Source organism: Equus quagga, chromosome 1 (genome assembly GCF_021613505.1).
Source record: "Equus quagga isolate Etosha38 chromosome 1, UCLA_HA_Equagga_1.0, whole genome shotgun sequence".
Lineage (NCBI taxonomy): Eukaryota > Metazoa > Chordata > Mammalia > Perissodactyla > Equidae > Equus > Equus quagga.
Window position 1 is genome coordinate 72,269,895 of NC_060267.1, and position 26,896 is coordinate 72,296,790.

The 26,896-nt window shown below is 41.8% G+C and overlaps 2 protein-coding genes across 6 annotated transcripts in view; both read right to left on the reverse strand.

Annotated features, from left to right (window-relative positions):
- CTNNAL1 (catenin alpha like 1) overlaps window positions 1-13,711 on the reverse strand; it is a 58,816-nt gene extending 45,105 nt beyond the window's left edge. For both annotated transcript variants that reach the window (XM_046661826.1, XM_046661822.1), the window contains exon 1: window positions 13,446-13,711. In XM_046661826.1, the coding sequence (XP_046517782.1) occupies window positions 13,446-13,586 (141 nt within the window). In that variant the 5' untranslated portion in view covers window positions 13,587-13,711. The remainder of the gene's footprint in view (window positions 1-13,445) is intronic.
- A 1,878-nt stretch (window positions 13,712-15,589) lies between these two features.
- TMEM245 (transmembrane protein 245) overlaps window positions 15,590-26,896 on the reverse strand; it is a 91,250-nt gene continuing 79,943 nt past the window's right edge. For 2 of the 4 annotated variants that reach the window (XM_046664633.1, XM_046664617.1), the window contains one exon: window positions 15,590-20,687. In XM_046664633.1, coding sequence (XP_046520589.1) covers window positions 20,642-20,687 — 46 coding nt within the window. In that variant the 3' untranslated portion in view covers window positions 15,590-20,641. The remainder of the gene's footprint in view (window positions 20,688-26,896) is intronic. The other 2 variants (XR_006889090.1, XR_006889092.1) reach the window with 2 other exon arrangements.

Here is a 26,896-nt window from a genome sequence, read left to right on the forward strand (position 1 = left end):
AAACTGGAGAAAAGAGGATCCTTGTTATGTGGTGGCAGAAAGTCACCCTCAGTAACATGGAAATTAGAAAATATACCTAATGAACTGGGTGATCTAGCTAAGAAGATTTCAAGGCAGATTTTGTAGGTGCCACTTGGTTTCTTTTTGCTTACAGTAAAATGTAAGAGGAGAGACAGTAGCTATTAAAAAGAAGCCAGGGTTTATTGGATTTGAAAATTCCTAGCTTCTCCAGAGGGCAAATGATGCTAAAATTAAGAACGGCTTCCAGGCAAAAATAAAATCCAGGGCACTGTCAGGAAAGCAAGGTCTAAAGATGAAGCTGAGTATGACTATAAAATCTTATATTAATGTCTCAGAAAGATTCAAGGTGGTATTCCACAGATCCATTCAGTCAAACAACAGGTCTTATAAGAAGGTTGTTCCTCAGGAGACCCAGCAGAAGCCCAAGTTAGAGAAGGGCTTATCACAGAGAGACTTGTGGGTATGGTTTGTCTAATGGAGTGAGCCCAATAAGATTCACAGGAGACCCAAAAAATTTTTAAGATAAGTATGTCAGGAGAAACACCACCAGCTTGGACTGAAAGAGACAGATCATTACAAAATAAGGCATGGTGACTGTAGTTAATAATACTGTATTATATGCTTGAAAGTTGCTAAGAGAGTAGATCTTAAATGTTCTCACCACCACCAGAAAACAACAACAAAAAGATAGTTATGTGAGGTGATGGAGGTTATTAACTAATCCTGTTATGGTAATCATTTGCAATATATGTGTGTATCAAATCATCATGTTGTACACCTTAAATTTACACAATGTTACGTGTCAATCATATCTCAGTAAAGCTTGAAAAATAAAGTATGGCCTTGGAGTCAGTTGTCTGACTCTGAATCTTGTCCAATGGAACAGAGCCTAGAAATAAATCCACATGTATATGGTCAACTATTTAACAAGGGAGACAAGAATACTCAACAGGGAAAGGATAGTTTCTTCAATAAATGGTGTTAGGAAAGCACTTCATAGCTGTGCAACCTTAAATAAGCATCTTTTAATGCTGGTTTTCTTATCTGTAAAAAGGAGATAAAGTAGTGCCTACATACTAAGATTATTGTAGGGCTTAAATTAGGTTATTTACGTAAAATATTTTTCTGTGCCTGCCACATAGAGATGTTAGTGTCATGCCAGTGCACCCCATTTTTCATGCCACAAGTTTAGGGGTCATCTTTGACAGCACCAGTCTAATCTATCAAGCAAGTCATATTCAAGACTTTGCCCAATTCATCCATTTTTCTCCATCTTGACTGTTGCTGCCTTATTTTAAGCCACATCGTCATCTTTTACCTGGACTATTGCAACAGCTTCCTAACTGGTCTCCCTCCTTCCACTTTTGCCACTTTAGCAATCTACTTTTCTCCCAGAAGAGAGTATTCTTTTAAAAAACATACATTTGAGATTGCATTCGTTATTTACTGCTGCAAAACAAATTACCACCAAACTTAATGGTTTAAAACAGCAAACATGTATTATTTAGTTTCTGTGTGTCAGGAATTTGGGAGGGGCTTACCTAGGTGGTTCTAGATCATTCACATGTCTATCTGTTAGCAGGAGACCTCAGATCCTTGCTAGCTGGTGGTCAGACGCCTTAGTTCCTCATATCAGCCTCTGCATCCGGCTGCTCAAGTGTCCCCAAAACTTATTCATCTTATAACTAGAAACTTGTACCCTTTGACTAAGCTCCTTTCCATTTTCCCCAGCACCCAGCCCCTGGCAACCACCATCCTACTCTCCATTTCTGTAAGTTCAGCTTTTTCAGATTCCACATATATGTGAGATCATACAGTATTTGCCCTCTCTATCTGACTTATTTCACTTAGCATAATGCCCTCAAGGTCCATCCACATTGTCACAAATGGCAGGATTTCCTTCTTTCTCATGGCTGAATAATATTCCATTGTATATTTATACCACACCCTCTTTATCCATTCATCCACAGGCAGACACTTAGGTTGTTTCCATAGCTTGACTACTGTGAATAATGCTGCATAGAAAATGGGAGTGCAGCCATCTCTTCAAGATCCTGATTTCATTTCCTTTGGATAAACACCGAGAAGCAGGATTGCTGGATCATATGTTAGTTCTATTTTTAATTTTTTGAGGAGCCTCCAAACTGTTTTTCATAGTGGCTGTAACAATTTACGTTCCCACCAACAGCACATAAAGGTTCCCTTTTCTCCACATCCTTGCCAACACTTGCTATCTTATCTTTTTTAATAGCCAATTGTAAGGGGTGTGAGGTAATATCTCGTGATTTTGATCTGTATTCCCCTCATAATTAGTGATGCTGAGCATCTTTTCATGTACCTATTGGCCGTTTGTCTGTCTTCTTTAGGAAAATGTCTATTCACTTCCTCTGCTCATTTTTAAATCAGATTGTGGTTCTTTTGCTATTGAGTTGTATGAGTTCCTTATATATTTGGCATATTAACCCCTCACCAAATAGATGGTTTGCAAATACTTTCTCCCATTCCATAGGTTGTCTTTTCATTGTGTAGATTGCTTCTTTTGCTATGCAGAAGCTTTTTAGTTTGATGTAGTCCTGCTTGTTTATTTTGCTTTTGTTACTTGTGCTTTATCCAAAAAATCATTGCCAAGACCAATGTCGAGATGTTTCCCTATGTTTTCTTCTAGGAATTTTATGGGTTCAGGTCTTACATTTAAGTCTTTAATCCAATTCAAGTTAATTTCTGTTAGTGTGTAAGACAGGGCTCCAATTTCATTCCTCTGCATGTGATTATCCAGTTTTCCCAACACCATTTATTGAAGAAACTAGCCTTTCCCTATTAAGTATTCTTGGCTCCCCTGTCAAGTATTATTTGACCATACATGCATGGATTTATTTCTGGGCTCTTGATTTGTTCCATTGGACTATGTGTCTATTTTTATGCCATAGCATACTGCTTTGATTATATAGCTTTGTTTTATAGTTTGAAATCAGGAAGTGTGATGCCTCCGGCTTTGTTCTGTCTCAGGATTGCTTTGGCTATTCAGGGTCTTTTGTGCTTCCCTACTCATTTTAAAATTCTTTTTCCATTTCTGTGAAAAATGCCATTGTTATTTTGATAGGGATTGCATTGAATCTATAGACGGCTTTGGGTAGTACAGACATTTTAATAATATTAATTCTTCCAATCTATGAGCACACAATATCTTTCCATTTATATGTGCTCTTCAATTTCTTTCATCAAAGTCTTACAGTGTTCAGTGTAAGATTTTTCACCTTCTTGGTTAAATTTATTCTTAAGTATTTTATTGTTTTTCATGCTATTGTAAATGTGATTGTTTTATATCTTTTTCAGATATTTCATTGTTAGCATATAGAAACACAATTGATTTCTGCATGTTGATTTTTTATCCTGCAACTTCACGGACTTCATTTATTAGCTCTAACAGTTTTTTGGTGGCGTCTTTAGCACTTTCTATATATAAGATCACATCAGCTGCAAATAGACAATTTTACTTCTCCCCTTCTGACCTGGATGCCTTTTATTCCTCTTGCGTGCCTGACTGCCCTAGCCGGGGCTTCCAGTACTGTGTTGGATAGGAGTGGTGAGAGTGGGCCTCCTTCTCTTGTTCCTGATCTGAGAGGAAAAGCTTTCAACATTTCACCATTGGGGATGATGTCAGCTGTGGGCTTGTCATATATTGCTTTATTATGTTGAGGTACATTCCTTCTGTACCCAATTTGTTGAGAGTTTTTATCATGCAAGGATGTTGAATTTTGTCAAACACTTTTTTCTGCATCTATTGAAATGTTCATATGACTTTTATCTTTCATTCTATTAATGTGGTTTATCACATTTATTGATTCACATATGTTGTATCATCCTTGCATCCCAGGAATAAAACCTACTTGTTTATGGTGTATGACCATTTTAAAGTGCTATTGAATTTGGTTGGCTAGTATTTTGTTGAGAATTTTTCATCTATATTTATCAGGGATATTGGCCTGATCCCTGTAGGTTTCTTTCCTTGTAGTGTCCTCATCTGGTTTTGGTGTCAGGATAATGATGCAGAGTCCATACTTTAAAATACTACCCTATTACATCTTACCAAGTCCCAATAAAATATGTACTAATATCATCCCCATTTTATAAATGAGGAAAGTGGAGATGAAGGCGAATAGGAGAATTAGGATTGAAATCCAGACAGTCTGACTCCAGAGCCTAACCTCTTAACCACTTAGCCACACTGCTTTCTCTGCCTCACGTGCTGAGAAGAGAATTAAATGAAATGATGCCAGGACTGCGTTTAACTCAGTACCTAGTTTATGGTAAGCATTCAAAGGTATATTATAATTAGCTCTCTTATTTAATCCTTAATTATCATTAAATATAAGAAAACTGAGGCTGAGTGAAATTAAGTACTTGACTCGCAGAGCTAAGAAGTAGCCTAGTTTAGAATTTGAACCCAGGTTTATGTGACACCAAAACCCACCCAGTACTCTTTTCCTTTAGCGGAGGTTTTCAATCTTTCCAATTGTTTTTTGAAGGAGTGCAGAACACTTTCTTCAAAATAAAATATTATCTAAAAGCCCATTAGGTAATTACATCAAAGAAGAGTTTCTATGGTTGAATTTTGAGGATGACTGTGGGTCATGATGCCGGGAAGCAGAGAAACAAAAATGAATCCTATTAGCACCGGCTTAGTCGTTCCCCACACCTGATAGACTAGGGGACTCTTATACCACCTGGAGAACAGAAGGCTTGACCACTGCTGACTGTTCCAAACGACCACGTTGGTAGAGACTCTGGAGTAAAGGAAGTTTAAGTTGTGTTTGTTAAATCCCTTATTTACAGAAAGTTTTAAAATTTCAATTATAAAGAAAAGATCCTGCAATTAGGATAAAATACCAACTGCTGTTCAGTTCCAAAACACACATTTTGCTTTCACTACAAGCATCCTCCCCAGTGCATAACTAGGTGTGGCTGTCTTCCTCTTACTTGAAGCAGTCTGGAAAATATTCAATCCAAATACGGGTCATGCCTTTAAAACTAACATTTAGTGAAGCCAAGTCCATTTATAAAAGTCCTACTAAGAGCTCTACTTATGTCCTAAAATTATTTTCAAACTTTTTAAAAGAGAGGTTCAAAAGTTCTACACATTAATTGTTTAAAAACAAAAAACAAACAAAAAAACCCCAAAACCATCGGAAATATAGGAAAGCCTAAAGAAATAAAAATCATCCCAGTGGCCGGTGAGCATTCTGGCATAATTCTTTTCAGTCTTGTTTTATACACATACATACTTAAACACACAGTTTTACAAAAGTGAGATCAAATTTCAATTCCCTTATCACGCAAAAAATAAGACTAGTTAACATTTAACATTAAGCACAACAATAGCAAGCACTATTCTACATGTTTTAAGGCCATTAATCCATTTAATGTTTACATCTCTATGAAATAGATACTATTATTACTCTCATTTTACAGGTAACCAGAAATTTGAAAAGGTCAGGAATTTGCCCAAGGTTACAGTCAGTAAACTGTCTACACCCTTACTCACTGTAATGCCTGTTACCTCCCAGGATTATGTCAAGGATCAAGGGAAAGACAGCTGGTGAAAATACCTTGTAAATTATAATGTGCCAAATATAATTTTAGCATTGTTCTGCAAAAATAGGAGGCATACTAAATTTGGAGTCACAACCTGGAGTTGCCCAGACACCGGAGTCTAGAGAAAGCCTGAATGAAGCGGAAAAGAGGACAGAGAAGGCATCCCAGGGGGAAGAAAGAGGATCTGATGTATTTAAGAACACTGTTTCAGGATAAAAGAATAAGAACTAGGGCTTACTTTACACCTTCTAACAAAGAGTGTCAAGAAGTACCAATCGCCAACAAAGTATATCCTAGTAGTCAAGAAGATGAACTCTGGCAGGTTTGAATTCTGACTCCACCACGTGACTGTGTGGCAAGTTATCCAACCTTTCTGTGGTTCAGTGTTCTCATCTGTAAAAACAGGAATAACAGTACCCATCTCATAAAATCACTGTGGGGAATAAATTAGTAAATGTAAACAAAGTACTTTAGAATAGCATCTGGTATACAGTTAGCACTACCTAATTGTAAGATATTGTTACACTGTCTACATTTCTAAAATCTCTGTTCTTCCCTCATGTTTGTGATGTTATTCTTATTTTCTAGAATAAATGACAGTAATCTCGTGATTGAAATGGATTTTCTTAGCTTATTTACTTATTTTGTGGGGAGGCAAGAAAGCAACAGAAGACCAGGAAGAAAAAAAGAAATGGTTGTAGCCCAGAGAAAAGAACAAAGCCTGATTTCCCCTGAGGTGAAGAATAAAGGAGCCAGCCCAGGATGGAGAAGCTCATCTCTGGGCTTAACCCATCAGTAAGTTCTCAAAATTATTAGACATAAAAATCAGCTAATCAGCTATGGAAACCAATATGGAAGAAAACACAGTAAATCATGGGATGTGCTTTAAAAGAGGCAGAAAAAAGAGGCCTTTCACTCACTTTATATACCATTTTATTGTTTGAATTTTATGTGTTTTATCTTTGCAGTTAAAAACACTCATATATATAGGTGCCAGCCCCATGGCATAGTGGTTAAGTTTGGCATGCTCTGCTTCAGTGGCCCAGGGTTCACCGGTTTGGATCTTGGGTGCAGACCTACACCACTTGTAAGCCATGCTGTGAAGGCAACCCACATACAAAATAGAGGAAGATTAGCACAGCTGTTAGCTCAGGGTGAATCTTCCTCAAGCAAAAAGAGAAAGACTGGCAACAGATGTTAGCTCAGGGTCAGTCTTCCTCAACAACAACAACAACAAAAACACACACATATATACAGCCACTATGGAAAACGGTATGGCAATTTCTCAAAAAATTAAAAATAAAATACCACATGACCCAGCTATCCCACTACTGGGTATTTAGCCAAAGAACATGAAATCAACAATTCAAAGAGATTTATGCAACCCTATGATCACCGCAGCATTATTCACAATAGCCAAGACGTGGAAGTAACCCAAGTGCCCATTAGCGGATGAACGGATGAAGAAGAGGTGGTTGCTATACACAGTGGAATACTGCTCAGTCATAAAAACAAGACAAAATCGTGCCATCTGCAACAACATGGATGGACATTGAGGGTATTGTACTAAGCGAAATAAGTCAGACAGAGAAAGACAAAATCTGTAGGATTTCACTCATATGTGGAAGATAAACACATAGATAAGGAGAACAGATGAGTGATTACCAGAGTAGAAGTGGGTAGGGGGAAGGCAAAAGGGATAAAGGGGAACACATGTATACTGATGACAAAAACTAGACTATTGGTGGTGAACACGCAGTCTATACAGAAGCTGAAATATAATAATGTACACCTAAAATCTACACAATGTTACAAGCCAGTATGACCTCAATAAACACACACACACACACCCATATATTCACAAACACACATCAGCAAAGAAGGCCCCATCTGTACTGTATTCATCTCCAACTTAGTGAGACAAGGATCCTGAAAATCTTCCAGGACAATACAGAGAGAAATGGGAAGACGAAATGAGCTACCTTAGAAATGTAAAGGGTCTGAACTAAATCTATCATGGACAGGAAAAGACTAGTGGGTGGTAGAAAAACATTCCACATTAGGGTGGAGCTATGTGGCAGATCTCTCTCTTCCCTTCCTTGGATAAAAACATAAGACTGGGAGTGGGAGTTTTGACAGGAAGAATAAAGTGATTATTAAAGAATGTGGGGAGTTGCTCCGCAGAAAATGTGTTTGGGAATTAACCTAGGGCTTTTAAAAAAACTACCTGAATTAGAAAATATATAACAAGTGAATGTATATAATATGCACACGTTCGGTTTTAAAGAAATGAAAAAGAGACAAATGCACCCACCACCAAGCTTAAGAGAACACTGCCAGCACCTCTGACAGCCCATGTGCCCTGTGGGCCCCTCCCTTTCTATCTCACCCTGCTCCCTTCCCCCAGAAGGAACTACTGTCCTGATTTTGTGCTTATCACTCCTTTATTATAACTATTGCATATATGTTATATCCCTAAATGATATACGATTTTTGTTTTGCCTGGTTTTGAACCTTTAATTTTTTTCACTCAACATTATGTTTTTGAAATTTATCCATGTTGATAATTACAGCTGCGGTTCATCCATTTCACTTCTGTATAGTAGCTCATTGTATGAACATAGTGCAATTTATTTAAACATCCTACTATTAAAAGACATTTGGGTAGTTCCCAGTTTGGGGCCATTAGAAGTAAAAAGACAATCAGCATTCCAATGCATGTCTCCAACACACGTGCAGGAGTTTCTCCAGGGGTATGGATTTTGGAGTGGATTTGCTGGGCCATAGGTAATACTCACTTTCAACTTCAATAGATTACATCAAACTGTTTTCCAAAATGGCTATACTACTGACATTTCCATCGGCTCCACATTCCCCACCAACACTTGTCCTCATTGTGGTTTGAACTTGTACTTGATTGTTTCTAATGAAGTTGAACATCTTTTAGATATCTGTTTCCTCTTCTGCAAGACGACTACTTATTTTACCAATTTTTAATGGGTAATCTTATTTTTAATTCATTGGAGTCATTTTATTATTTTGCATACTGCCAATCATTTGTTGGTTATTTGTGTTGTAATCATATTCTCCCTTTATGGCTTCTCCTTTCAATTTTGATGAACAAAGATTCTTTATTTTACATTTTTTTTCTCAAAGATTTTATTTCTTTTCCTTTTTCTCCCCGAAGCCCCTCAGTACATAGTTGTATATTCTTAGTTGTGGGTCCCTCCAGTTGTGGCATGTGGGACGCCACCTCAGCGTAGCTCAATGAGTGGTGCCATGTCCGCGCCCAGGATTCGAACTGACGAAACACTGGGCCGCCTGCAGCGGAGTGCGCGAATTTAACCACTTGGCCACGGGGTCAGCCCCCAAAGATTCTTTATTTTAATGGAGTCAAATTTATCAGTCTTTGCTTAGAGTTTGTACTTCTGGTGTACTAAGAAATCCTTTCCCATCACGAGGTGGTGAAGATAGTGCCCTATTTTTTTTTTCCTAAAAGTGTCAAAGTTTTCACTTTCATATTGATGTCCTTAATCCATGTGGAACTGATTTTTGGATATGGTGTGAGACAGGGATCCAATTTCATGTGTTTCTATTTAGAGAACAAATTGTTCCAGCCCCATTTTTAAAAACGTTCTCCCTTTCCCCACTGACCAGCAATGCCAATTCTGTGATTTACCAAGTTTCCATATATGTGTGGGTCTGTTTCTAGGTTCTCTATTTTGTTTCACTGGTCTACTTATCCATCTGCTCTTATATCCACATTGTCTTCATTATTATAGCTTTATAAAAAGTCTTGAAATCTGGCAGGGCAAGTCCACCCACCTTGTTTCTCTTCTAGCTATTCTTGGCTCTTTGCTTTTTCACATAAATTTTAGAATTGCTTTTATCAAATTCTACCAAAAAAATCCTGTTGAAATTTTCATTGGAATTTCATTACATTTATAGATCAATAGGGAAAATTGCTATGTCTATAATATCAAGTCAATCTAGCCATGAACATGGCACTTCTCTCCCATTTATATGGATCTACTTCGGTTTTCAACAAAATTTTTAATTTTTCTCCATGAAGTCTGGCATCTCCTTTGCTGTACATATATTCCTAGGAACTTCATTTTTTGCTGTCATTTTTATTCTAGCTGGTCTTTTCTTTTAGAATTACTTTTTCTATTTGTTATTAAAGTGGGAAAATGCAGTTGACTTCAGTATCCTACTTTCAGTGAACTTACTAAATCTCCTAATTTTTATAATTTATTTGTAGGCTCATGAGTTTTCTATGTAGATAGTTATATCACAATGACAGTTTTGATTTTTCCTTTCCTGACTTTCCACTTTCCACTTCTCCTTGTCCTGTTGTACTGGTTAGGATTTCTAGCACAGCACTGAATAGAAACTATGATAGCAGGCATCCCTCCTCTTGTTTCTGGTTTTAAAGGAAATGTTTGTTTTAAATTTGACTTGCTGCAGGCTGGCCCAGTGGTGTAGTGGGTAAATTCTCATGCTCCACTTCAGCAGCCTGGGCTTTGCAGTTCAGATCCCAGGTATGGACCAACATACCGCTCATCAAGCCACACTGTGGGGGCATTCCTCATACAAAATAGAGGGAGACTGGCACAGATGTTAGCTCCAGGCCAATCTTCCTCAAGCCAAAAAAAAAAAAAAAAAAGAAAGAAAATGTACTATAAAACAAATAAAAATATTTTAAAAATAAATATAAAAATAATAAATTTGACTTGTTGCTATGATATTGACTGTAGGTTTTCTGTAGTTACTCTTTAACAGGTTAAGGAAGTTTCTTCTATTACTAGTTTGCTAAGTCTTTTTATCACAATTAGAAGTTGAATTTAAATGAATGCTTTTTCTTCACCTATGGTTAAGAACACAAAGCTTTTCTAATATGTGAATGCAGAAAATGGTATACATTTGTCTAATATTGACTCAACCTTGCATTCCTAGAATAAGGGTAGAAACTTACAACTTTTTACTTGAAGTCAGAGTGGTTAGAAGCTATCAGAGTAGAAACTATTTAAAACTCACTAAATTGTACAATGCCGGTCCTGCTTGTTCACCTCCAGACCCTGTCTCCTCTACAGCATCGTTCCTAACCCAGGCGTGCCTTTTCGGGCTCTTAGAGCACTCACCATTGATGATGTTCATTTGACACTTGGCATGTGCTATTTTGTACATGTCCTGTCTCCCAACCAGAATGCAAGGCCTTCAAAGAGCGGCAACCAGTAAGCATACAACAAAAGCTTGCTTAAAACGTTCTCGTGGAGGGCTGGCCCAGTGGCCGAGTGGTTACGTTCGCATGCTCCGCTTCGGCAGCGCAGGGTTTTCCTGGTTCGGATCCGGGCGTGGACGTGGCACTGCTCGTCAGGCCCATGTTGAGGCGGCGTCCCACATCCCACCACTAGAAGGACCCACAACTAAAAATACACAACTGTGTACTGAGGGTGCTTCGGGGAGAAGAAGAAAAAAAAAAGATTGGCAACAGACGTTAGCTCAGGTGCCAATCTTTTTTAAAAAAACATATTCTTGTGGATAAGATGGTGAAAGACGAGTTGGAAACAATGCAGCATCCTTAAAAAATAAGACTCTTGGACTTGAGTTTTCTATACAGCTGCAGTTTTAAATCCACGGATACTCACTGAAACTTTAAAACCATTCTAAATTGTATTCCACGCTTTCTTGCTTTCTTAGTACTCTGGCCATGGTTTATACATTTCTTGATCTTAAGCACAATTTAACTTTTTATTGTTGAGTGCAGTCAATCATTAGGAATATCAGTCATGGTACAACTGTGGATACATAACGTGTGGGATTCAGAACCTCAGCTATGGCCCTGAATGAGTCTTTAAGAAAAAGGAAGAAAAAAAAAACCCTAGCATCTTCCCCCTTTGGCATTGACCTCTTGTTAACTCTCAGCAGCTATTCACACGTCTCCTCCTCCACTTTCCCACTCTCTCCACCCTCTTTTAGCCCAGAATTACACAATGCAGAGCTGTAGGACTGATACATTTTTAGTGGTGATACTGTGAAAAATTACCATTTCTCCAGATTACAACAACCTTCCAGCTTGTTTTTCCACTGTGGACTCTCTGCTGTGTACCTGCTATTAGCTGACCTCATCACTGCTTCTACGCTAGAGAGAACACAGCATATGGTGGAGGTAAGAGCATAAACTCGGGAGCCAGGCAGCGTGGGTTCAAACCCCAGCTTGACATTTACAGTTGAAAGTCCCATGACGAGTTACTCAACCTCACTATTCCTGTTTCCTCATCCACATAATGAGAATAAACAGATCTGCCTCACAGGACCGCTATGAGAATTAAAGGAGTTAATACTTATAAAGCGCTTCGAATACGGCCTAGTGCATAGTAAGCATGATATACGCATGTTAAATAAATGGATAAAACTCTGCCAGCTTGAAATCCACCATTGTCTTAAAACTACCCCAGTACTTCTCATTTTTGGTTGTGGTTGTATGGGTGGTGCTGGTATTCTTTTGGGGGGCAGGAGAGGCGGAGACGTGACTAACTGGTTGAGCGCTCCCTCCTCCTGGTCAGTGCCTCTATCAGACACGGAAGGGAAGGGGAGGGGCTGTGAGGTGTATTCCTTCACTGCTGTGTTAGCCAGGCCAACAAGAGCACAGGTGAAGAAAAGGGAGCTAGGGACACGTGTGACTGCTGTTTTCAAATATCTGCGGGGCTGGGATGAAGAGATAACATTAAAAATTCTATAGAACAGCTCCAGGCTCCCCATCACTGAACATGTTCAAGCAGGGGATGGTGACCAGGTGTCAAGGATGCTGTAAGGAAGAATTTTTTCATTTAGAGCCAGTTAACCTCTAAGATTCCTTCCACCTCTAAAATCTTGGCAACACAAGCGTGAATCATGAAGACGTTACAATCCAGTTGTGAGTCACACCTCGCCAGCGCGCTCCCGAAGGCACAGAATTCTTCACTCCCCACAGTGTTTGGCACATTACCACAGATCTAGGTGAGGAATTCTAGCCCTCAGGCTGCGGAGAACTCGGCTCACAGAAAAACTTCTCAAACTAAGCGCGTCGATTAGCTGATTGCAGACGTCCGTTATGACCAACAAGTACAGTAAAGCGTACATCCCAAATGGGATTTAGCAAAACGACGAGGATCCAGATTAACTATCAGACAGTCCTTCACTTCACTCTTCCGAGGCCGGACAAAAGGCAACTGGAGCGAGCAGGCAGGTGAAGGGGCAGGGGCAGCGTGGCCCGGGGGAAACGGGAGACTGGCGAGCCGACACGCAGGGCAGAGGACAAAGGCCCCGGGAGAGCACGCTGGACCGGAGGCTGGGAATGCCCGAAGTCCGGGTTTGCACTGGGGATGCAAGCGCGTGCCAGCAGCCGGGTAAGAGCGGCACCGAGGAGGGTCCCTAATGCCAGCGGAGCCCCCGCTGGGGTCCCCTCTGCCTCCCGGGAACTGGGCTCGCCGCCTGCCCGCTGAGGGGGCCTCGCTGGGCCAGGGGCCGCCGCAGCCCCAAGGCGGGGCCCGTGGGGCAGGTCGGGCGGCGCACCTGCCGGCCGGAAACTCGGGTCCGCACGGGGCCCCCGCCCCGCAGCCGACTCGCCACCGGATTTCGGATGGTGCAGACTCCCGCCGCCTCAGCCGAGCCCCGTGCTCAAGCCAAGCCCCAGACAGGCCATCCGACACCGACACCGGAATCTGGGTGCGGAATGTCGGGCATCGGCTGCCTCTCGCCGGGCCCGGCCCGGCCCTGGCTGTGCGCACGGCCGCCGCCATCGCGGGCCGCGGCCGGAGGGAGACGAGGGGCCGCACCGGGCGCCACTTTACCTGAGAAACCAGCGGGAGCAGAGTCTGCTCCACCGAGCGAGTTTTGATCTCGAGTCCCGAGTCGAAGGCGAAGCCCGACGGGCCGGAGCCCTGCACTGCTCCGGCGCCGCCAACGCCGGCGGGGCCAGGAGAGGCGGCCATGGCCCTCCGCGCGTCGCGCAGCCGGGACGCCGCGCCACTGCGGGCCCGCCGCCTGCCAGCTAGCCCGCGCGGGCCGGCGGCAATGCACTAGCACCGCCCGGGGCCCGGCCCCCAGTCCCGGCCTGCTAGCCCGCAGTCCGGCCCCGCCCCCGGAATGGCCCCGCCCACTCACCGCCTCTTCCCCGCCCCTAACCGGGCCCACCCAAGGCACGGCCCCTCCCCCAGCCTGCTAGGTCCTTGCCGGACCCCGCCCCCGGAACGGCCCCGCCCACTCTCCGCCCCTAACTGGGCCGCACCGCAACCACCACCCCCGCCCCGGCGTGGCCCCGCCCACTCCCCCCCTTTTCCCCGCCCCAACCTGTTCCCGCCCCTGGCACGACCCCGCCTCCGGCCTAGAGGCCACAGTGTCATCCAAAAATAAAGCAAAATTTGGTTTATAGAAAAAATTTTTGGATATGCAGTAGCTGTTTCTTTGCAGATTTTTTTCTTTTTTTGGTGAGGAAGATTTTCACTGAGCTAATATCCGAGCCCCGCCCCCCAGGGCGGCCCCGCCCACTCCCCCACCTCTCTCCCGCTTCTCCGCCCAGTCTCTCTCTCTTCAGACCACTCTTCAGCGGGTTCCACGCACGGCCTGCTCGCACCAGAGTAACTAAGATACCTGAGGGCCTCGCACGGCCACGTGGCCTCTTACCAGGGCAGGGACAATCGTCCCCAGCAAAGTTTCCCGTCCCCTCGATAGGTAATTCATCCTACCTATGAATTCCCTCGACGATTTCTGGAAGCTGCACTGGCGTTGAAACTAACTGGTAGAGCAGGACCCGAGTCCAGTCTGCAGGGGCATGCTTTCTGGAGCTTCTCCGGAAGGTCCCATTTCCCCTCCACCCTGCTCCTTTTCTGACGGTATCTTTCTCACAATTTCAGCTGGACCTAAGATGAAATATTTGGTAATGCAGTCGTTTAAGGAGTGTCCGGGTACTCGGCAAGAAAACAGTTATTTGGGTATCTTTCAGGCTACTGCTCAGAATTACTCTTCCAAAGGAAATTAAATAGAGCATATGGAAAAGCTTCACCTACTGTTCAACACTATTACTTTTTAAAACTACTTTCCAAAATTGTCTTCCCCTGGTGCCTAGCACAGAGCAGTTCCTTAACAGCTGTTCATGGACTGAAAAGATCATTAGTATATATTTCTGACTAAACCAAGGGTAATGCTAAAATCACGGAGCCTAGGCGTGATTGACATGGGAGGGAAACTGAACACCCCTTACCCTAAGGGTTCCAGGAGCAAAGCTAAAGGGAGGTTGTCAGAAACACACACCCTGTGAAAGGGTCCCAGGCTTAAGAAACAGACTGAGCAACATGAAGAAATATTTTCTGAACATCATACTTGCTGAGAAGAAACTATCAGAGTAGAAAAGAATCTGAGGCTGGCTAGTCCACCCTTACACCTCTACCAGGGTCGTTTCTCCATCCATAATGTCGGATTCATGAGCTGAATACCACCACTTCGAGGTGTCAGGAAGTTCTTTCCCAAGCACTGTTGAAATGTGGTTTAAGTACTTCCACATGGGGGTTTGGCTCTGGCAGCCAGTGCTCCACAGATATCTGTGCTATTGAAGATAGCCCTAACTTAGGATTTTCTTCCTTCAAAATGTGCAGTTCTTGTATCCAACTTTCTTTTCCTTTGATTCCTAATTTCCCAGACCACCCACCTCACCACTTCCTTATCTGCTACAAGGCCACCTTTCCCTTTGCACTGAGGGCTCCCGCCTCAGCTGTGGACCTTTTCACGTCTTAAAGTACCCGGCATCCACTCCCCAGACGCACCTTCCCTTATGTAAGTTACCCACATTTCATAAAAATTCTGTGTAGGTATTGGTGCCAGTGGAAAAGGGAAGATACAAGGCCTAAGAGTCAGATAGATATATTCATGAAAGTTTCGGCTTCGCTAAAGATCAAATTTCTCAACAGAAATGAGACAAAGTTTACAACCTGACTCTTTCAACACCAGTAATTTTATTTCAAAATATAAATATTTTACATTTACAAAGAAGTTACATCAGTAGGTTGTCAAAGCAAGTTAAAGCTAAGAAACAGCATTTGTGTGAGAATAAGGAACACGTGTTGTTGTATTTGAATAATCTTTTTTATTTTCAAACCATCTCTACTTTGCCTGAGAATGCAGAGATGATACATTTTCCGAAAGTCACATAAGCAATTACAACTATATATCCAATCTTGGTTTCAAAATCAAATGATATTCAAAATACACTCCAGTCACCTAAACAAGTAGCACAACAAAACACAAAAGAAGGGTTTTCTTTGGGATAGTGTTAATAAGAGTTACATTTTCTGGGTCACTGCAATAAAAAAAAATATATATAGTATTTGATAGTAAGCCAAATGATTTTACTTTAAGATTTGCTTCCACATCTTTCATTATAAAATAGAAAGCTAGAGGAAGAAGAGGAAACCAGGTGTGGAGCAAAGAACTCTGGACCTGGAGTCAGAAGTTCTACACGTGAATTCTGGCTCCATCATTTTGTGGTATAAATTAAAGGGAAGTCACAAAAGAAACCTTTCTGAGCCTCCAGTGCCTCATTTGATAATACTTAACACCTGCCTATCTCACAGGGTTGTTGTGAAAGCAGTCTGAAAACTATAAAGTGCCATACAAAAGCATTATTAAAATGGAGTATCAGTATATCACCACCGTATTTTCACATTAAGTGATCCTTGAAAAACCTGCAAAACTAAACACAAATACTGATTTTACACACCATAGGTGGAAAAGAATCTCTATACTTTATGTATAGCTCTGAACAGCAAATATGTTTTCTTTCTAGTACCTCTCTAAGCTTTGAGATTCATTACAGTTTACATGGTACCATGGTAGCAGATTCACCACTCAGAATTTCCATTAGGGATGTCTTCTAGGAGAGCTGTAAACTTACTCGAGAGCCATGTTTCCCAAAGGACCAGCAGTCCTACGTGATGCTCTGAGAAGAGGAGGATGGGAGTGTGGTTTAAGGTCAAATTACTCTAGTAAACAGTCTTTGTCCCCTCTTATAAATTCACCATATATAATAGCACACTAAAAACTCTTAGAAATCCCAGAGGAAGGAAACAAACTCAGCATTCCTCAGTTTTAGTTGACCGTGGAGTTCCCTCCCTCCACACACACTTTTGTTCTCTTATAACGTCTAATAACATCCCTCGGAACTACTGCTATAAGGAACACATTTTTCCAAAAGCTACTCAACTATGAGGGAAAGGGAAGAGAAGTACAACAAGGGACTGTGGGGGAAAAAGAAGTGTCTTTTATTCTGACTTCTGTTACTAACTGGCTGTGTGTGTCTTAGAAAAGCCACTTTAACCTGTGGATTTGTTTCCTTCTCTAAAAAATGCCAGGATCACCTAATTAAAATAAGGCCCATTCTAACAGAGAATTTCTATGACTCCAGTAGATGGAATATTTTGATTTACAATTCTCTTATTTTTAAACTGTCAAAAAATAACCGCTCAGTGGTTTCAGATAGCATGTGTATTTTCTCAAGTCCTCAATAAGTTAATGAAATGGATATATTTTGATGACAAAATGTGTAAAGATGAGAAATTAATAAAAACAAAAAGTACTTGTTCTTAGCTGGTATCTGGAATCCACATTTAGAAGGACGTTCCCAGAGGCTGTTTCCACTGTGAAATGCCTACTGTCATCCTCTTGGAAGGGTCTTGGCAGACCCTTAGAGGAGACTGCCAGTCAGGACCAGAGCATGGCAAGTTGTGAAGGGGTTCTTCCTATAAACCTTGAGGTTGAAAGCTCTGGATAGCTCACCTAAAATTACTTGGCTCTAATCTAACCCCTCACAGCCTAAATTTCTGAGTATTTCTTGTCCAGCAGTGACGCATCCTGAAGTGCTAAACACAACCAAAGTGGGAACTGGAGGTCCTGGAAAGTCCTGATGGGTCACGATGGGTTTGTGTGAAGACCAAGGTTAGCAAGAGCACCTTATCTGCAAGCCCTTTAGCTGCCCTTTAACTGGAATATATAGCTGCTATTCCCAAAGCTACTGAGTTTGTTTAAATACAGCATCTCCATAACACTTCTTGGGTATCCTCCCATTATCAACAATCAATCGACACCAGTCTCAGAAGTCAAGGGAAAACTCTGCCAGCTAACCACCTCTAACGGAAGGACTCTGCCAGCTAACCACCTCTAATGGAAGGACTCTGCCAGCTAACCACCTCTAATGGAAGGACTCTGCCAGCTAACCACCTCTAATGGAAGAGGGTGTTAGAATCCTTGCAAATTTAAAAATAAGTAAGACTGGTACCTAAGGCAGTCTGACAGAGAGCACTTCCAGGAACAGAGTGTGACAGGAACTTTGGAACTGAAGCAGGACTTGGGTCACATGGAGTCGATGCTGAAAATCCCAAACCTTGTTCTCTCAGAAAAGAGCGGAGCACACTGTGTGGAGAGCTTGCATCTCCTTCTCCCATTCCCCCATTAGTTTACAGCTGAATAATGAATGTGCACTCCAAACTAATCTCTAACAAAGCCATACCATGCCAGACACTGAGAGGATTCCGCGTGTGGTTTTTACTGAGGCTCCTTCTACTTCACCAATGCACTGTCTGTTCCTAGAAAAACTCCTGGTCAAATCCTGAGAATCTGAGGGTAAGTCATCTGTGAGACATGAGCTTGAGCTTCCTACCTTTTCATACCATTTGATCTCTATGCCCTGTGACAATCCTGTAAAACCTCCTCACTATATCTGACGGGCATGTTTCTCTCCATCTTTGAGGGTTCCAGGAAGACCACCCCCAGCTAGATGACTTTCAAGTCCTTATGCTGCTGCTGAAGGACTGGGGAGGTTCAAGGGTCCTGGTGAGGACTGTCTGGCACTCTGGGGCACCTCTGCTCCTGTGATATTGCCCCACTGCTACTTTTGGCAGCTCTAAACTACTCTCTTAGAGCTCAGACTTCCCCTCTAAGAACCTGGTATTCATACTAGTAATTATGACCAGCAACAGCCATACATTAGCTCAAGTCTAGTGTTTTGCAACATCACTTTATACAGCTAAAAGCACTTTGGAGGAACAAAATTTGTATATGCACACTAACTCATTGTGTATAATGTTTGCCTCTTATAAATATGTGCTAATTACATCTATAAACTTACCAGTATACCATTACCAAAAACAAACCTGCTTTCTTTCTTAAGTCTTTTAATGCAAAATTTTTAATTTTAGCAATACACATGATCTGGCTAAGATTTAAGGTGAGAGAAGACCTTCTGAGTTGTCCCCTACAGCACCCTGGACAGTGCCTGGCATGGAACCTGGAGTTTGGCAAAGTCTCAACAAATGTTTTACTGAATGAATGATAGAACAACGGACTAAAGAAGAGAATGAGTTCCTTAGTGGCCAAATGTAACACTTGGTGGAATATCAGGCTATAATTTTTGAAGGACTCATAGTAAAAATAAGAGCTCTGCATGTAGTCTACTGTACGAATGAAGACGTCATGGCAGCCTCTTTTCTGGATGGAGTTTTTCTTATGTGTAATATCAGAATAAATTTAAGGTAATTATCATTAACTATGCTTCTTGGTGAGAAGATGCTTTAGAAAAGATGATTCTACTTTTAAATGTTTTCCAAAAGGGAAATCTTTGATACTTAAGAACGCTTTCTCCTCCATATTCCCTTGGGGGCAGAGAAAGAGCCTGATGATCATTTTGTACAGTGGAGAGGGCACAGAACTAAGAGCTGGGTTCGAGGTGTCCTATTCTGTCTCATAGCACTGGAAAAACTGCATAAAATACTGGAAGGAGCACTACAGTATAGCAGAGTTTGCACACTATGGAGTCAGAAAGATTTGAAGTCAAATCTCACTAAACTTTCTGTCTTTGAGTTGGTCACTTTTCTGAACCCTAGCTTCCCCATCTTTGTGAAACTGTTGGAAAATAATACAAAGCTATATGAAAGCTGATGGGAAGTGGCTGTGAAATGATATGTGCAAAAAGACTCTGTAAAATGTGAAGCACTATGCTGGTTACTGTGACATCTGAGATATTTAAAAAGTCACAACTGAACTCAACAACCATTTGTCTAGAGTGTTATGTGCAAGGCACTGTGCTAAGTGATGGAAAAATACCACATGAATATAAAATTCTACTGCTAATAAGTACTAATCGGAAGAATTCCAAATAATGAAACAGGGACACATTTAACAGATCAGAGTATTGCTGCACCTGAGGTTTTTTTCAGTTAAAACATTTGGAAAGAAAAACATCACAACATGAATTCTATCATACTGTTACCATTAATAGCAGCTTAATAAGTAGTTAACTTCAATGTGGTGGGTCAAGTTTTAGAAATTTGGCAATAGTGTAATGGGGGATGGAGGGAGAAGAAAGGGGAGGAAGAGAGTCAGTCTTTCTGTGTGTCCTATGGTTGCTACATACAACTAACAACTTCACATAAGCTACCCCGCCCTTACACTTAAGATCTGCTCTTTCTTACAGGGAGGACCATACACTGTGTGAGAAGGGGACAAGACTCATTTTTCCTGCTCAAGCAACTATATACTCAAAAGTGAAAGCCCTCTTCATCGAAAAGCGACCGTCATAGAAAACTTTAAAAATAGATTTCTTAAAGCAGGAGAAGATGACATCTATACAATTTTAACAGCAGGTAGTTTAGGCTCTTAAAATAACTTTATAAATACACAATATAATAATATAGATAACCAAAGTGGGAAAATTTCAAGCCATGGTACCAGTGTATAAACTGAAACTTTTCAAGCCATCTTAGCAACAGTTCAGTGAACAAACCACATTTCTGAGCTCTAAAGCGGTGCTTTAAAATGCAAAGCAGCCCACAGCAAGCTCTCTCGTGTCCAGGCATTCTGTATGGAAGGCCAGGAGGCTGCTGCTGCTGCTCTTCCTGGGCTCTGCTTGCCAGGCACAGCTGAAAGGACAGAAGGCCACAGCTGAGCTGAATTCATGGTCAAGGTTGAACTTCCTAGAGAAACCACTGCAGTGGAAGCCATGTCAGTCTACCGAAGATTTCAGATCTTCAGAAATGTCACGGAAAGTCCTATAAGAAGAAAAGATAGAATAATTAGTTTTGCCTTTGGAAAGGAGGGGGAAAAAAATAAAACCACAAAGATACTAGAAAAAGAAAGAAAAGAAAAAGAGCATCAACCAGTAATTAATTGTCATAGAACAATGCCTTATTTTTATAACCTGAGAGCCTTGATGAGGTTATATAGTCATTATTTTTTCCTGGTATTTTCACTGAGTATTGTTTCAAAGCCTGCTGGCTGTTTCTCATTCTTTATAAACAAGAACTCCAGTTTTCTGCTGAATCCACTGTCTCCTGTCCAAAAGACTACTTCCCCAGACTCCCTTGAAACTAAAACCATGTGACTAAGTTCTGGCCAATGAGACGTAAGTGGATGTTATGTGTGATTTCTGGGCAGTGTCCTTAAAAGACAAGGGTGATCTTCTTCGACCCCTCACCCTCCTCACTGGCTGGAAAGTGGAAACAACGACGTTAAAGAGAAAAACACAAAGAGACCAAAGATTAAATGCTAAGTGGATGAGTTTTATTGCAAAACAGGAAACCAGATCCTGCAGAGGCCAAGCTCTGAGGGATACGGTTCAGGGCAGCAGAAATGCAGTAGGTCTTTTCATCAAATGACCTTGTGCTTGTACTGTCTCTGACCACATCGGGCAAGCCAAGTGAATGTTGCGAACTGGCAGGTGATATCTGTGCTTGATGGAGGTGGTCTGCTGCATATCTGAGGGGCCTACCTCAGCACTATAGTAGCTAGCTTGCCTTTGCTACATAATTTATATGCCTGAGCTAGTATGACGTCACCCGGTCAGGTCTGCGTCTGGGTTGGTAGCCAAATGGCCAGGTCAGAGTCTATCAACAAACACGAGCTCAAGCACCCATCTTAGACTAAAAGGGCTCATGCCAGGCTGGCAGAATAGCACGATGCAGGGAGGCTGGGCATGGCTGTTGCGGAACAGTCATGCCAGCCCTGGATTGCCACCTCTGGACTTCTTTCGCCCAGGACAGAAAGAAACTTCTAGCTCATTTAAGTCACTGTTGTCCTGCGTTCTGTTGACGGTGGGGCTTTGGCAGTTTTTTGTTTATATACAGTCAAATCTATCTTAAAAGAATCAGATATGAAGCACAAGTTGATCACCAATCTTTCAGATAGAGGTTACCGCTCCTTTACAACAATAGCACCAATGAGGAACACAAAAATATCTGAGCTCGAAACACCTGCCTTTTTCAAAACAATTTGAAAGTCTTCAAGTTACATTAATTTGTAGCCATGTCATTCTTGGATTATTTATCACTCAAATAAAGCCCATTTTATTTTTATGTCTACAACCAAGTGTTGGTTAATGTAAACAGATTACTCAACTTTTTTTATTAGAAATAGACCTAAAATATAAGGAAATGTTTCAAAACTTCAGGAACAGCTCACAGTTGCATAAACAAAAGATTAACAAAAAGTTGTCATTAGGTACAAATCATCTAAAAATTTATACAGCAAAAAATCTGACTTTCAGAGGTAATTCCACACTCATGCTACTTCTCTTTCTCCTTTTGTCTTACTCGTTTTGTTCTCCATTTTCAGGTCATACAAATATTTAGGAGAGTTAGATAGGCAGGGCAGAGGTAAACTAAAGACTTACCTTCTAGCACAATGCTGGAAGTACTTCAATGTTAAGAGGGGCACAGGTAACATGTTACAGAAAAGAGATTACATTCAAGGATGGTCAGTTATCTCAAGCTTCTTTCACTGGATGGTGCCCTGAGGGACCTTCAAGGCACCTCCTGTACCTCTGAAGCCTGCCTGGAACTAGCAGAGCTCTACTTCAAAAGGAACAGCTTTCAGGAATGAATGGGTAAGGCTCTTGGCTACAGCTCTTGTGGCCATGAAAGGGTTTGTGTGTGACGTGGCCGGACCCACCATGTTGAATATAAGCTGATAGGTCAAAGAATTGGAATAAATTTTGTTTCCTTAAATATTTGTTATACTCTGAAAAAAATTCCCCAAAACGAAGATTTATATACACACACACGTTTTATATGTATTAATATCCATCTGTCTATATACCTGTCAAATCAGGGTTTCTCAGTAGCAACACTATTGATGTTTTTGTGCATTATAAGATGTTCAGCAGCATCCCTGCCTCCACCCTTTAGAGTTGTGACAATCAAAATGTCTCTAGACACAGCCAACTGTCCCCAGGAGCAGAGCAAAAACACACTCTCCCCTCAAACCACTGATCTAGATATTTATCTATCTACCTATTTATTTATAAATCTATTTTTCACACTCACCTAAATTTGTGCTTTTATGTTTGTATACATGCAAAACTGGCTACAAGCTATCTCAGATGCTATGAATTTCAGGCAGCACTCAATTCTGGGAAGCCCTGGAAACTCTTTACAAACAATAACCAAAAACTGGCCCATGTTACAAAGCATTTTCTAACACCCAACAGGTTTTTAAATTCACCCTTTGACATCTTTTCAAATTTCTAAGATACCTCTAAGTCTGAATCGCTAGCGCGCTTCAATGCTTCTAAATTATGAAGGAAAATTTCTGCCTCGAGGCAAAGATGCATGAAATAAGATTAAGTCTGTGGTTGGCCTAGTGACTGCCTTTTGTTGACAAGCAAGCTTAGCTGCAACCTTGAAATTCATACCTACTATTCAATTCTGCCTCCAGGCCAAGAAAGCCTCCAGAAGGACTAAGGAAGACAACAAAGTAACGCAAGCTGAGACAACAGTTACTAAGAGTTTTCCATCTCAACATTACGCATTCTCTAGATGTTCAGGGTGGAGACGGGGGAGGGCGGGTGTGTAAAACGCTATAGAAGTAACATTGATCTTAAACAAACCTCTAATTATCTCCTAGAAAACAAACTCCACAACCTAAAAAATTAAGATGGTACTCTAACATGCGTGATTGCAGGAGTGTTTTTGCCCTTCCCCACGGTGTTAAAGAACAGAGGAAGTGCTATGTTCTGTTTATTGAGTTGAGGTCAAAATAGTTGGGAACCCAGTGCTGTGCTGGGTCCAAGACATTCACCCCCATCAGATACTGCATTCACGACTAGTAACAGTGAAAATCAGAGAAAAGAAGTCCTCTGTCCTTCAGGATGGAGAGTAGTACACAAAAATAGTCTTGCGAATGTGTCTTTTTAGACCCCAGTGCCTGCATCTGCAACAAGAAGGTACATTTGCCTAATGAAATGCGACCACACACCCTCTGTTATCACACTGTAACAACATAACAGAGTTCCTAAAATAAGCCAAGCCCTTCCACACCTCAGCCTCTGTATTGACTATTCCTTCACAGCCCATTCTTTCCTTCAACTAGGAATTGAGTGCCTTTCAAGTGCAAAACATTGTCGACAGGTGCTGTGGATACACCAATTAACTAAAATTGACAGGGCCCCTGGAGTAACAGCAACCACAGTCAAGAGGGAAGACAAAAGACGAATATTCAAGTGTATACATGAAAACTGTACTGCAAAGGAAAGGCACAAGATGGTGTCTAGAAAAGCATTAACTAGCAGGAGGGACGTAACCTCAGTGGGAGGCAAGGGAAAGCTGCTCTCATGACCTGACATTTGAGTTGAGATCTGAAGAATGATTAGCAGTTCATTAAGCAAGGCAAGATGGGGGAATGGGAGAGTCTCCAGATGGAGAAAGCAGCGTGTGTACAGGCCAGAGTTTGAATGGAGCCTGGAGTATCCGAGGCCCTGACAGAAAACCAGTATGGCTGCGGCTCAGAGAGCAAGGGGGAAATGTCTGAGGATTAGGGAGGAAGGCACAGGTCAGATCGCGTAGGGCCTTGCAAGCCACATTAAGGATTTTGATCCTCCTCCTAACAGCAACAGGTGGCCATTTTCGGGAAGAGAGCATCACTATCAGCCAGGCTTGCATTTTGAAAAGAACACATCAGCTGCAGCCTGGAGAATGGACTGGAGAACAGTAAGAGCGGAGGCTGGGAGACTAGTTAGAAGACTAAGATGACCACAGCAGTCCAGGTGAGAAATGCAGCGGCTGGGCCCAGCTTAGACCAGGGGGGCGGTACCAGGGAGAGAAACAGGCAAGGACAGATATGGGGTAAAACTGACAGGACGTGGTAAAGATGGTGAATGAGGAGACAGGAAGTAATAAGGATGAGTACACACTGGCATATGTAAGGGAGAATAACATTCACTGAGGCAGGAAACAGAGAGAATGTTTTTTACTGTGGAAGGGCAGAGGATGGTTAGAGAAGGCAAAGAAAGATCAGTGGTTGAAGCACACCAGCTCAGCTGCTTTTTAGCCATGTGACTATGGGGAAGTTAACCTCTCTGAGCCTTGTTTCCTCATCTATAAAACATGGAAAACAATCGTTCCTAACCTCGTATGAAAACACTGGACAGATTAAATAACACATGCAAAGTTTTATCACAGAACTTGGCACACACTAAGTACCAATAAATGTCAGCAGGGGTTGTGTTTGTTATATTTAAGAGGTCATTTAGACTTCCCACTAAAAAGTGATGCATTGAACACACATTTCCTTCAGTTCCTCTCAAAACCCCGTTAGAATGACAGTAAAAGTATTTTTTTAAGGTATAAACTTACTTGAAAAAAGGCGAAAAAGAGAATCTAAGAGGTAAGAGCAACAAACATTTAGAAGGTGGAAAGGAGATGGACAAGTCCTATGACCCAGCATATGCCAAAACCCGATCCTAAGCCAACAGTGGGAAGAGTCAAGAAGCAATCTGATTTATTCAGCAAAATCCCCCATGAGGCTCAGGAACTGGTGATATCAAGTAACTCTGGACTGGGGTTAAGGTGGGGCTAAACACTGGAGGAATGCTTTAAAGTCGGATTAAAAAGCAATAAGACTCCAGGGCTCCAACATCCTCACCCACCTCCACCTGGCCGAGCGACTGCCCCTATCACTAGCAGAAAAGTAGAGTTGTTCTCCCTCTGGAGAAGGTAAAACAAAGAGTCTCTGCACTGGGGGACGACAGGCAGAGAGGGGGCTGGGGTACATACTGACACTGGGAGAGTACGCGAATGTTTATATCTTGAATGCTGTCCGGTCCGTTTCCCCCCCTTGGCTCCCAGAATGATGGCAGCCAAGCCGTCAAACTCTAGGCAGGAGGTTAGATCTTTCTCTGAGGAATTTACCAGCCCAAAAAAAGGATAAAGAAGCACTGACATCAAAGGTTACACAAGACAATGGCCCTGCCAGATTATATAATAGTAACACACACACAATAACCCACCCACAGCTCCTGAGTGTCTCACTCTTAATATGAGCCAAGAGCCAAAAGCATCTGATGTCATGATTCTGTTGTATTAACATGGTAAAGGTGAAGGGATTTTGCAGATGTAATTAAGGTCCCTAATCAGTCAAATTTAACCAAAAAGGAGAGGATGGTGTGTGGGCCAAGATGAATCAGGCAAGCCCTTTAAAAAAGGATTTTAGCAGTCAGAAACAGAAGTCAGAAAAACACTCTCCTGATAGCCTTGAAGAAGCAGTCATGTTATGAACTGCCTATGGAGAGGGGCAGCTCCAGGAATTGCCAGCCTTGGCTCTACACTGCAAGCAAACAAATTCTGCCAGCAACAGAACCTGGAAGTGAATCCCAATCCACAGACAAAACCCCAGCGCCTGCTGACACCTTGCCTGCAGCCTTGTCAGACCCTAAGCAGAAGCCCCAGCTAAACTGTGCCTGGACTCCCAGGCCACGGAAATTTTAATATAATAAATGTATTTTGTTTTAAACCACTAAGTTAGCAATGATTTGTTACATAGCTTAGAAAACTAATAAATACCTGTATACTAAAAAGATTAATTTTATTTATGTAAATAATGCCTCAATAAACCAGACTGAAAAAATATGAGAGCAGAAATGGAAACCTCTATGGAGGGGTTAGAAGTTGAATAAATCACCCAGAAAATGGAGCCAAATAGAAAAACAGCAAAGACAAAACAAAAAGTTGAGATACATTCTTTCCCAAAAATCTACAGGAGGATGTGCTCCACCAAAAAGAGGGGGGAAAATCAAGAACGAAAATGCTATGAGAAATCCTATGGAAAATAAAGATTCCAACACAGGGGTGCTGAGGGAATCCCCAGGGTCCAGCTGCACAGCAGGCAAGAGGGCAGCACTCTGCTGCAGCAGATCAGAAGTCTCCAGGAGCAGCTTCTTCAGCAAGCCAAAACTTGCAACATACCAGATGCAACTGAATGTACTGAG